Source organism: Stenella coeruleoalba (assembly GCF_951394435.1).
Source record: "Stenella coeruleoalba genome assembly, chromosome: 2".
In the NCBI taxonomy this organism is placed as follows: domain Eukaryota; kingdom Metazoa; phylum Chordata; class Mammalia; order Artiodactyla; family Delphinidae; genus Stenella; species Stenella coeruleoalba.
In genome coordinates, this window is record NC_137147.1 from 54,087,788 (window position 1) to 54,101,225 (window position 13,438).

Genomic DNA, 13,438 nt, shown 5'->3' on the forward strand with positions numbered 1-13,438 from the left:
GATATAATCTGCCTCATTTTAGTAAGACAATCTTTTTGCATGGTTATTTTGATAAATTCTATATGAATTAAGCTGAAATCTTTAATATCAATAGGAAGAAAAAAATGCTCTAAAATGTTTACCACAATACATATTTGAAGTAGTATCCCTTCATAAATGAATCCTTTGCCTAAGCTTACCAGAGAGGAATAACATAAATTAACACAGAAAAATTCTACATTATTAAATTAAGCACATTTTTGCAAAAAACAATGTGTAAACAGATTACTTTTTTATAAGACACTTTTCACATTTCATTTCACTTGATATTCCCTCAGTCACGCATTTTACAGACATTTTTGAATCCCCATTACCTGTCATGATATATAAGACATGGGGCTTCCCCTCAAGGATCTCCTTATCAACACTCCACAGTGTGGTAGGAGCTCTAACGGTAGAACGTACAAGGTAAAGTAGGAATCAATTGTAATAAACATCATTATCCTCATTTTATAAAAATAAAAATTCTGGGTTAAAGAAATGATGTGCCTAAGATTATATAGTTGCTAATTCTGAGTTGTGATTCAAACCTGTCTTGTAATTCCAATAAACCACACTACATTCTACCAAATATCAAGCTTCTGTTCAATAAACATCTACTGACACTATGAATGTCTACTCAGTACTGCAGTTGTTGAAATGCTACTGTAGATATATTCTAAATGGTTAACAGAAATAATCAAAGAAGTAATTATTTCTATCCTTTACCTTCCTCAGCAAATGAACTTTGTTTTTAAAGTTGTTTATAAAATAAACTTCTTCTACATACCTTTTGCCTTAAGCTTTTAACAGATTCCTTAATATATGGCAAATCTTTAGATGGGACATACTTTTCAAGCATTTTATCAAAGTTAGGATGACACATCATGAGGAAAAGCATCTTTCGGCCATAATACCTATGGATATTTAAGAAATACATAAATAATTCTATAAATCTTAACAAGCTCAGTTTCTGTCCTTAGATACAATTTTTTTTCCAATAGAAAAAACCTATCAACATCAAGATTATCATCTCTATTTTAAATAAGTCATTGAAATGTAGTTACACTAACTGGATTAGAAAACACAGCATTCTCTTGCCACCCATCTTTAAAAAAACATGGCTTCAAATCTTTTAGCTATGTGTCAGATCAGAGCCAAAAGCTCTGACTCTATTTTTCAGGCACCCGAGGGTCCATATCAAGGCTGGCATTTGGCAGAACTATGAATTAAGAGAACTGTGTCTTTGTCCTGGGCTCCTTGCTCGGTGACCTTTTGCTGCTCACTTGCTGGCCAGATGTTCTGGCCTGAGACAACCTTCCAAAGGTTTTGTATTGCCGACCCTCTCTCTTTTCCTTTTCCTGCCAAAACTTACCTGGGTTTCAATTCTTCAAAAACCTATTCTTTGCTACTTAAAATACAACCAAAGTTAGTTGGTAAATCGTGGCTGATATATTAATGAATGTCTAATGTTCTCCAAACTAGGTTTTTTATGCTATATGAATTTTAAAATAATTCTTTTAGGATAATACCTTAAGCCAAGATATCATTCTAATGGGTAAATGATATGGTGGAAGTGCATACTGGAGATATTTTTGGATGGGGTGGTCGGTATAGTACCTCATAATAAAAATACATTATTATTCTTCAAGGAGGCTTGGCCCTAAAATAATTACAGTTATACTTTTACCTACAACTTGGAATTATGACACTAGAAAAACTAGGGAAGGCAAGGCTTTTGTGGGGGAGATGAATAGGATGATCTCAGCATCATTTATATCAACCAGACTCCTTCAAATGTAGTGAAATTACAGAAAGGGAGGTTAATAACAAAGAATAAAAATTACTTTTCTTGCCCCACAACCAGAATAAGGTCAACACCCGGATAAGTAGCTCCTAATCAGTTATAGTTTCAAAGGTGACTCTAAAGTTTATCCCAGAATGTTAAGGACTGTAGGTCTATCATAGGCCTTAATGATATGGGAATGGCTAAAGCAAACAAGTAAACATGCAAAAGGGACACAAAGTGTAAGAAATACTAAAACTGGAAAGTTGTAATTATTTTGTAATTTTAAAATTTCAAATAAGAATCTAAGAAATGACAAAATGGATTAGAAAAGTTACTATGCCATTAAGGAAAGGTTAAGATGTACACAAAACAGCTATTGTAAATTTTATTTTGTTCCTAACTACTCTATTATGATCCAGCCCTCCTAAATTGTTTTGAACTTTACTGTAGTATGCAGAACTTCTAAAATGGTTCCCCCAAAGATGTCCTGCTCTAATTCCTACAATTTATGAATATGATGAGAAATAACTTCCAGGATTATGTTATATGGCACAGTTGACTTTAAGATAGGGGGATTGGGCTTCCCTGGTGGCGCAGTGGTTGAGAGTCCGCCTGCCGATGCAGGGGACATGGGTTCGTGCCCCGGTCTGGGAAGATCCCACATGCCACGGAGCGGCTAGGCCCGTGAGCCATGGCCGCTGAGCCTGCGCGTCCGGAGCCTGTGCTCCACAACGGAAGAGGCCACAACAGTGAGAGGCCCGTGTACCACACACACAAAAAAAAAGATAGGGGGATTATCTGGGTGAACCTAATCTAATCACATGAACCCTTAAATGCAGAGAACTTTCTGTGGCTGGTAGAAGAAAAAGAAGTCAAAGAGATTCCAAGCATGAGAGGGATTCAACTTGCTGTTGCTGGCTTGAAGATGGAGTGGGTTGTGTGAGAAGGAATTCAGGTGGCCTTAAGGGAGCTGAGAGAGGACCCTCGCTGACAGCCAGCAAGGAAACAGGGACCTCAGTCCTATAATCACAAGAAACTGAAATTGGTCAAAAACCTGAATGAGTTTGTAAGCAGATTCATCTATAGAGCCTCTAGATAAGAGCCCAGCACTGTTATTACCTTGATTTCAGCCTTTTGAAACCCTAAGCAGAGAACCCAGTTGAGCATGCCAGACTTCTAACCTAAGAACGGTAAGCTAAAAAAATCTGTGTTGCCTTAAATCACTATATTTGTGGTTATTTGTTATGCAGCGACAGAAAATGAATATATCTACTTTCTATGTTAGCTTTTGGCATAATGACTTCCACAAGATTAACTGTAGTTACCTAAAGTACTGAATATCTTTGTCTTAAAATGTTAAAAGTTTGATATCCTTCTTTACTTTTTAGTCTCCATGAAGTCAGGATCCTACCTTCTTCCTTTAATCTATGATCATATATAACTGCCATAATTTTTAGATTTTGTATGGGACATTATAAATATCTGGTCCAACCTTACTAACTTGATAGACGAGGAAACAGAGGCTAACAGAGGTTAAGTAACTTGCTTAGGGCAGACAGTGACTGGAGCTAGGAGTTGAACCTAGGCTTCTGACTACTTCCAAAACTTCTGTCAGCATTACAGCTATAGTACCATCCACATCTTAATTATTTTGTTATCTTTCTCTGATTGTTCTTAACCTTCGTAAAACTATTCTTCAAGTACAGACAGCAATCAGAAATTCATGGAATTTTCTAAGTGAACGTATCTCATGTTATCCATTTTGCTTCCTGTATTTTTCCTTGATTTTACCAGGCTACTTGGAAAATATATCATTTTCCCCTAAAGGCATTACCTTACATTTGCCCACAATGAAGTTCTTCAGCCACTTTTCTGCCCACTCATACAGTCTTGTGCCATTTTCATGCAGATCATCCCTGTGACACAGCATCTCACTACCCAGAAGTATGTAGTGTCATCTGTAAATTTGGAGAATTCACTGTGCACTCCCTCAAGACCATTTACAAACTGGTTAAATAAGATCACCCCCAGCACTAATCCCTGGGGATCCCACTTTTCCATTTATAAAAATGTTCATTCTTCTTTAGCCTTTGTTTAAGCCCTTAAAGTAAGACATTTAAGCCCTTAAAGTACGCCATTTAAGCCCTTAAAGTAAGAGATTCAGCAAATACTATTAGCAGCTACTCACCTGGTTTCTGGTGAGCTGTCCTGAGCAAATTTAGCAGCAGCTGGTAATATACGGTCAGCCATATCCTTTGTTCCAGATAGAATACGCTCTGGTTCCATAAATTTTACTACATCTGATAAGTGCTGGGCTGCACATCTTCTTACCGCAATGTGTAAATGGCTACAGGGAAACGTGGTCAATTAAAATAGAGTTGATGTATAAACAATTTTTCAAAGATATACCTTAAAAGTCAAATGATTACTCCTAAGCCTCAGCAATCATCCTTGCAGGCTAAAATGACAAATTATTTGCATTAGCTATCCCTCCCCAAGAAGTTAAAAACAAAACTCATAATCACCGACATTTATTTAGCTCCAGATGTATGAATGTAAGTAACATTAGAATAACAATATTATCCTCTGTATGCTTAGTACCTAATATGATGTTTATCATGTAGGAATTATTTAATACATGTTTTTTGACTGAAATAACATTGAAATTTGCTTGTTTTTTTCCTATACCCCAGATTACAAGCAACTGTATTTTTAGTTTAAGGACATGTCCAGATTATTTTGAACATTACCTTTGTCCTCCATTGATAAGAGAAACAACTGCACGTGCAGGAGTTACATTAGTGATCATAGCTCTCAATGCCTTGTCAACATCTTCTCTTATAAATGTATTTGATTCTCCTGATTTATGCAACAAAACTTTTACTGTATTATCTAGTTCTTGATCCATGTTCTTTTTCAGGTAAGTGAAAAGGTCACTTAAACAAACCACAGCAGCACGAGAAACTCCAGAGCGTAAATTTTTCACCTAAAAAAAATTAACATTGTGAAGAATTAACATTGTGAAAATGACTCTACTACCCAAAGCAATCTACAGATTCAATGCAATCCCCATCAAACTATCACTGGCATTTTTCACAGAACTAGAACAAAAAATTTCACAATTTGTATGGAAACACAAAAGATCCCAAATAGCCAAAGCAATCTTGAGAACGAAAAATGGAGCTGGAGGAATCAGGCTCCCTGACTTCAGACTATACTACAAAGCTACAGTAATCAAGACAGTATGGTACTGGCACAAAAACAGAAATATAGATCAATGGAACAGGATAGAAAACCCAGAGATAAACCCACGCACATATAGTCACCTTATCTTTGATAAAGGAGGCAGGAATGTACAGTGGAGAAAGGACAGCCTCTTCAATAAGTGGTGCTGGGAAAAATGGACAGGTATATGTAAAAGTATGAGATTACAACACTCCCTAACACCATACACAAAAATAAGCTCAAAATGGATTAAAGACCTAAATGTAAGGCCAGAATCTATCAAAGTCTTAGAGGAAAACATAGGCAGAACACTCTATGACATAAATCACAGCAAGATCCTTTTTGACCCACCTCCTAGAGAAATGGAAATAAAAACAAAAATAAAAAAATGGGACCTAATGAAAGTTAAACGCTTTTGCATAGCAAAGGAAACCATAAACAAGACGAAAAGACAATCCTCAGAATGGGAGAAAATGTTTGCAAATGAAGCAACTGACAAAGGATTAATCTCCAAAATTTACAAGCAGCTCATGCAGCTCAATAACAAAAAAAATCCAACCCAATCCAAAAATGGGCAGAAGACCTAAATAGACATTTCTCCAAAGAAGATATACAGATAGCCAACAAACACATGAAAGAATGCTCAACATCATTAATCATTAGAGAAATGCAAATCAAAACTACAATGAGATATCATCTTACACCAGTCAGAATGGCCATCATCAAAAAATCTAGAAACAATAAATGTTGGAGAGGGTGTGGAGAAAAGGGAACACTCTTGCACTGCTGGTGGGAATGTGAATTGGTACAGCCACTATGGAGAACAGTATGGAGGTTCCTTAAAAAACTAAAAACAGAACTACCATATGACCCAGCAATCCCACTACTGGGCATATACCCTGAGAAAACCATAATTCAAAAAGAGTCATGTACCAAAATGTTCATTGCAGCTCTATTTATAATAGCCAGGACATGGAAGCAACCTAAGTGCCCATCATCGGATGAATGGATAAAGAAGATGTGGCACATATATACAATGGAATATTACTCAGCCATAAAAAGAAACTAAATTGAGTTATTTGTAGTGAGGTGGATGGACCTAGAGTCTGTCATACAGAATGAAGTAAGTCAGAAAGAGAAAGACAAATACCATATGCTAATACATATATATGGAATCTAAGAGGAAAAAACAAAAATGTCATGAAGAACCTAGGAGTAAGACAGGAATAAAGACATAGGCCTACTAGAGAATGGACTTGAGGATATGGGGAGGGGGAAGGGTAAGCTGTGACAAAGTGAGAGAGTGGCATGGACATATGTACACTACCAAACGTAAAATAGTGGGAAGCAGCTGTATAGCACAGGGAGATCAGCTCAGTGCTTTGTGACCACCTAGAGGGGTGGGATAGGAAGGGTGGGAGAGAGGGAGACGCAAGAGGGAAGAGATATGGGAACATATGTATATGTATAACTGATTCACTTTGTTATAAAGCAGAAACTAGCACACCATTGTAAAGCAATTATACTCCAATAAAGATGTTAAAAAAAAAATTTCCAAAATGTACATTTTGCTGAAATTCTGAAAGAAAATCAGTAATAATGACTTTGAAACCAAATTTACTATCAAAGTAACGTGCTTTAAATATGTATTGTATTATTTCCTAAAAATATCAACATTTTATCAATTTTTTCAAATGTGGCACAGTAAGGCATGAGTTACTTTACATATAAGCCTACTGATTTCATTTAGTACAGCTTTTCTAAGGTCAAATAAATGTGGCATATTTATACTTTGTTATTCAAACAATCCTTAACTCAGCTGAAACATAGGATTACCTCTTGAAGTACTGCAAAATTTGTTTCATGCAACTTTGTGTTCAATATTTCAGAATGAAAAGCAGCTAAGCATCTAATAAAGTTCAGTCCCTCAATTTTCTTCTCCCTATGGGAAAAAGAAAGAAACAACAAAATCATGCATTAAATGGGGCTCAACTGGAACAGGATCTCAGATTTCTTCTTTTGTGTGTATGGAATACTGTCAAGGAGAAGACCCTGGGTATTTTCCCTTATCATGTAGGAAGCTCAAATAAAAAGATATGGAAAGTTTTGTTCACTCCTATAGTTCTCTTTCATGATCCAGAACATCTTTTAAGAGCCAGAAGCACTATTGACAGTCAAACTAAGTTCATGCTTTATAAATAAAAAGGAACATTTCTCCACCAGTAAGAATGTCATATTCTTTTTAGAGAACAGAAGGGAAAGGAATGGCAAATCAAATGTGAGGGAATCAGTAAAACAAAAATGGAAGGAGATTAAGTAACTACGTATTACTTTGTTGGTGAGTATATAATCCAAGTGCAGAAAACCATCAAGAGATGTTTCTGTAACTTGTATTTCTTTTTCATTATCTTACCTAATGAGCCAGATGAAGGGTAGGTGAATACTAACAAGACGGTAGATTCAAGTGAGATTGGGATATAACATTTTAAACTTGATGGTTTCCATCTTATATGTTTGAAAAATGCAAGCTGAGTTTCCTTAGTTGGTAATATTGATGGTGGTTATTTTTCTAAGCATTTAAATCCCCTGAATAAGTTACGGAAAATAGGGAGAAAAGACCTAAGATTCCAAGGTGGCAAGAGTAAACCTATTTAATAGCTGTCTGGTTCAAGATTTTCATTTTTTGATTAAGCATAAAACTGTTACAGTTACTGTTCAGATGCACAAACAACCAGATTCTGTACACAAAGTAAATAACAGAAAGTGGAGTCAAGAGAGAGGAAAGTAGAAAAAGAAATTAAGAAATAGTGGCTGAAATTTTTTCATCAAATCTATAAATTCTCAGATCCAAGAACAAATCCTAAACAGGATAACCATAAAATAAACACAAAATGGAACACCATTATCAAATTACTAAAAAGAGTGTTGAAGGGAATATTCTTAAAAGCAGCCATAGAAAAAAGGGCAAATTACACACAGGAGTAACAAAGATAACAATGATAAAAGACTTTAGCTCAGAAATATGCAAGCCACTGAACAAAATTTAAGTGTTAAAAAGAAACGGACAAAAAATCAACTTAATTTAAGGAGGAATATACAAATCTTAAACTATAGTTGGAGATTGCAAAAGCCCAGTAACTGATGAAACAAATAAACAGGAAGTCAGTAAGGATACAGAAAACTTAACACTGTCAACCACTACCAACCAACCTAATCTTCTTAACCTTTATAGAACACTACAAACAACTTCAGAATGCAGATTCTTTTCAAGTTCATGTGAAACATGCATCTGCATGGTTTTGACATCAGGGTATACTGGTTTCAAAGAATGAGATGCGAAGTATACCAGCCTCTTCAATGTTCTAAAAGTTTGTATAGAATTTCTTTCCTAAATGTTTGGTATAATTCACTAGTGAAACCATCCAAGCATGGAGTTTTCTTTGTGGGAAAGAAACTCAAATTCAATTTCCTCAATAGATATTGGGTTATATAGATTATCTACTTTTTGAGTGAGTTTTGGTAGATTCTGTCTTTCAAGGAATCTGTGTATTTCACTAAGTTGTCGAATTTATGGGCATAAAGCTGTTTATCATATTCCTTTATTATTTAATAGCTGTATGATCAGTAGTGATGTTCCTTCTCTCATTCCTGATATATTCATCTGTTTCTTCTCTTTTTTCTTCATCAGTCTGACTAGAGGTTTATCAATTTTATTTATTTTCTCCAAGAGCCCGCTTTTGCTTTCATTTATATCCTCTATTGTTTGTTTTCTATTTCATTGATTTCCATCATGTTATTATTTTCTCTTTTTTTTTTTGCTTATTTTGGGCTTCATTTGCTCTTCTGTTTCAGTTTAAGATGAAAGCTGAGGTCACTGATATAATGTTTCATTCTTAATTTTATTAAGTTCAAAATATTTTCTAATTTCCCTTATGATTTCTTCTTACAGCCATGGGTGATTTATAAGTATGTTACTTAGTTTCCAAATATTTAGAGATTTTACAGGTATGTGTTCCTAACTTCTAATTTAATTCCACTGTGGTCAGAGAACAAAATTTGTATAATCTGAAACCTTTTAAATTACTTGTTTTATGTTCCAGAATATGGTTTTTCTTGGTAAATGTTCCTTGCAGACTTGAAAAGAATGTGAATTCTGTTGTTTTAGGTGGAGTGTTCTATAAATATCAGTCAGGTCAAGTTGAAAGTCTTCTATATCCTTACTAATTTTCTTTCTACTAGTTTTATCAATTAATGAGAGGATTGTTTGAGTTCCAACTATAACTGTGGAGTTATTTCTTTGCAGTTCTACCAGTTTTTGCTTAATGTATTTTGAAGCTCCATTATATGGTAATATAATTTATATAATATTATATTATATAATAAAATATGGTTCAGGATTGCCATGTCTTCTTGATGAATTAACTCCCTTATCAATATAAAATGGCCCTCTTTATTCGTGATGTGATAGAATTCTAAGATGGCACCTTGATTCCTGTCCCAGGTGTACATGCCATGAATAATACTCTCTCCTTGAGGGTGAATATGATGGGATATCACTTCTCTCAATCATGTTACATTATATAACAAAAGGGATTTTGCAAGTTGTCCTACAGCTCACCGATCCTCTGTTCATGTCTTTCTTCTAGTTTCTTTAACACATGGATTAGAATTATAACTATAGTTATAATGTCTTTGTCTACTAATTCTATCATCTATATCATTTTTGGATTAGTTTCAATTGCTTTCTTTTTTTCCTTTTCATTATGGGTTGTATTTTCCTGCTTCTTTGCATGCCTGGTAATTTTTTATTGGATGCCAGGCATTGTGAATTTTTACCTTAGATATTTTTGTATTCCTATAAATATTTTTGGGCTTCATTATGAGATATAGTTAAGTTACTTGGAAAGTCTGATCCTTTCAGGCCTTGCTTTTATGCTCTGTTTGGAGAAACAAAACTAGTCTTTAGCCTAGGGCTTATTCATTCCATAGATGAAGCAAAACTCTTCTGAGTATTTTACCCAATGCCATGTGAATTATAAGGTTTTCCACGCTGCCGGTGGGGAGAGAAAGTATTCTTGCCCTTGTATACATCCCAGGGAACATTTTTTGTAACTTCTATGAGTGGTCCTTGTTCTGGTTTCACAAGCATGCCTTGACCAAATACTCAGCTAAACATTTGAGAATAATCTTCTGAAGGTTCTTAGAGTTCTTTAAGGAACTGTATCCTCCTCTGGCATTCTGCCCTGTAAGCTCTAGCTATCTTGGCCTCCCCAAACTCCCAGCTCTATCTCTATCTCTGCTGGTATCTACATGGTTTTCCCCTCCCTAAGCTGTGTAGGAAGTTAGCAAGGGCTCACCTTTGTTTCTCAGGGATCACTGTCTTTCACTGCCTGGTTAGCAATACTCTGAAAACCATTGTTTCATATATTTTGTATTATTTCTTTAGTTCTTTCTGATGTGAAGGCAAATCTAATGCCTGTTAATCTATCTTGGCAGGAAGTGGAATTTCAAGAGTTCTGTTTTGGCCATGTTAAATTTAAGATGTCTATTGGCATCCAAGTGGAAGTCAAGGAGGCAGTTCAATTACAAGTCCAGAGCTCAAGAAGATACCAGGGATTCAGATAAGCATTTATGAGAAATCAGAGTACGGATAGAATTTAAAGCTATTGAATTGAATGAGATCATTTAAGAAAGGGGTTGGCAAACTATGGCTCACAGACCAAATCGAGCCCCATCAGAGTTTACTTCTATAAGTAAAATTTTTATAAGTAAAGTTCACTGAAAGACAACCGTGCCCATTCATTTTCATACTGTCTAAGGCTGATTTTGCACTATAACGGCAAAGTTGAGTAGCTGCAACAGAGACAAGTGGCCTGAAAAGCCTAAAATATTTTACTATCTGGCTCTTTATAGGGAAAGATTGCCAGCCTGGATCTATGGGATTAATGTAGATAGAGAACGCCAGTGGATTAAATTCTGGAGCACTCCTCAATTTTGAAATCAAACATTAAGTACTGAAGCAGGAAAAGAACCAAGAGTCTCAAATTTTTCCAGGGTGAAAAGAAAAAAAGTATATGAAGAAGGGAGTGTCAACTGTGTCAAATGATGCTGAGAGGCTAAGTATGATGAGGACTAATAAGTGACCAGTGTTTAGCAAATGGCCACTTCTGCAGTTTTAGTGAAGTGGCAGTCACAGTGGGGAGGGCTGAAAGCCAATCAAAGAAGGTTGAGAAGAGAACATGAGGTGAAAAAGCAGACACAATGAATTAGCCTTTTTGAGGACTTTTGCTAAAAAGGGGGGAGAAAAGAAATGTGAAAATGTGAAGAAGATGTGCAGTTTCGGAAGGAGTTTTAAAAACAGGAAATATTATAGCACATTTTTATGTTGATGAATATGAATCTAGAAAAGAAGCAAAACTGATGATGAGGTATAGGAGGTGGATGCAGAGAGAGACTGAAGATTGACTAGGGGAGGAAATGGGACAAGGGGAGCCAAGAGATGTTCCAGCTGAAGCAAGTGGAATGCCACTGTCTTTTTTTTCCCCTTGAGTTATTGGCTGGGTTGGCTGGGTGGCTGTTGTAGCTGTGGTAGGAACAGATAAGGATTTTCAGGATTTTTATAGGATATATTTCACAGAGAAACACTTGGAGAAATGATGAGATTTATACTTAATACCAAAAGGTTTGCATAATCCATAATAAAGCTAACTATGTCCTTATGGTATGTAAGTTATAATATAACAGGTAATACAGTGCTATTAGGACCAGAGTTCAGCTACATTAATAAGTTGGAAAAAACTCAGACTGCCTAAGAAGTAAAATAATCATTCCTAAGACTATTTTAATAGGAAATGTTTCAAGGTTTCTAAAAATAAACTTTCAGAAAACTTTTGGAACTCAGCTTAGTTTTAAGTTAAGGATGGTGAACTCACCAATCCTCATCAGCTAAAAGCCTCAGAGCTTCTGTCAGTGCTACTTCTGGTTTGGAAAATGGCCGTAGTTCTGATGAATCCATTATTTCTGGACTATGAGTGACAGAAGGCATCCTTTCTTTATACTGTGGAATGGCTCCAGGAGATGCTTCATCTAAAACAAAGAAACATACTAAATAAAGCATCGAATAACTCTGATACAAAGGGGTACAAATAATATTCTGACCATAGACTCTATGAATATTTCTTATAGAAACTAGTAACTATTAGTTTAGTCTCTAACAAAATTGTAATACCTGGATACCAAAGCTATTTAAAACTATACTTTTTATATACAAAATTATTAAATTACATTTACTGTAAGTATATAAGTGGTTTTGCAGTCATGAGTCATATAACAAAGTCTAGCTTTAAGAGCTAAAAGTCAGTAAGAAGCATATGATCCCATTTTGTAAAAACATGTGGATATATACCTGTTTCACTGTACAACCGATAACAGAAATGAAGCTTTGTGACAACTGTATATAAATTACCAATTTTTGCTATTGTTATTGAATTAATGGTATACTAAAAATCCTAAGACCATGTGTAGTAATGTGGTCGATGTTTCTTCCATAATCAAACATTTACTTTCCATTTTCTAGATGTAAGGCATTGGCCTAGATATTGGGGAAGCAAATCATCTGAGTGCTCAGGGTAATACCTTGAGGGCACTGCATAATGTAAGACACATGCAGTGAAGGTGTTAGAACGGAATAGACCAAAAAGATAAAATAGAATGTGTAATGGTTTTTGTAAATGGATAAAGGTTAGTTATTTTTTCATGTTAAGAGATAACTTTAAAAAGGTAATATTAAGCACTAGAAAATGACTATAATAAAAAGTATTTATCAACCATGCTGTTCTTAAGAAAATGTTAGATGAAACACATGAAATACACAAATATAAGAAATTACACTTGATGCTGTATATTAATTACATATTCAGATGCAATTAAAATCCAAAGGCAAGATATTAATGATATTAGTTAACACTTATTAAATACTTTGTGTTAGATGTTGTGATAAAGACTTTACAAACTTTACTACATTTAATTCTCTCAACAAAGGTGATGGATATTCTCATTATCTCTAATTTGCAACCGAGAGAAAATAACTGAGTTTTACAGAGGCTAAGAAATGTATTCAAGGTCTCAATGCTAATGAGTGGCAAAGGCAGGATTTTCATCTAGGTCTACTATCACCCTAGATTTTATACAAAGAGGTCTAAGACAGAATCCCTGCTTTCCAAACTTTATCACATACCCGATGAGAAGAGACATGCAAAAAGATGAATATGGTATTCTGGATTACTGTAGTGATAAACTTGTACCAGTTTTTGTTAGAGTAAATCACATACGAAGAAAATTATATGACAATTAATGAATATGATAAATAGACATCATTAATTTTTTTTGATGATTCAGATGCACCCT

The 13,438-nt window shown here is 35.0% G+C and overlaps 1 protein-coding gene across 3 annotated transcripts in view; it reads right to left on the bottom strand.

The window, feature by feature from the left end:
- TOGARAM1 (TOG array regulator of axonemal microtubules 1) overlaps positions 1-13,438 on the bottom strand; it is an 81,469-nt gene that overhangs the window by 14,577 nt on the left and 53,454 nt on the right. For all 3 annotated transcript variants that reach the window (XM_079909287.1, XM_079909285.1, XM_079909286.1), the window contains 5 exons: positions 11,965-12,118; positions 6,869-6,974; positions 4,558-4,793; positions 3,996-4,154; positions 809-935 (listed from right to left, as the gene is read on the bottom strand). In XM_079909287.1, the coding sequence (XP_079765413.1) occupies positions 809-935; positions 3,996-4,154; positions 4,558-4,793; positions 6,869-6,974; positions 11,965-12,118 (782 nt within the window). The remainder of the gene's footprint in view (positions 1-808; positions 936-3,995; positions 4,155-4,557; positions 4,794-6,868; positions 6,975-11,964; positions 12,119-13,438) is intronic.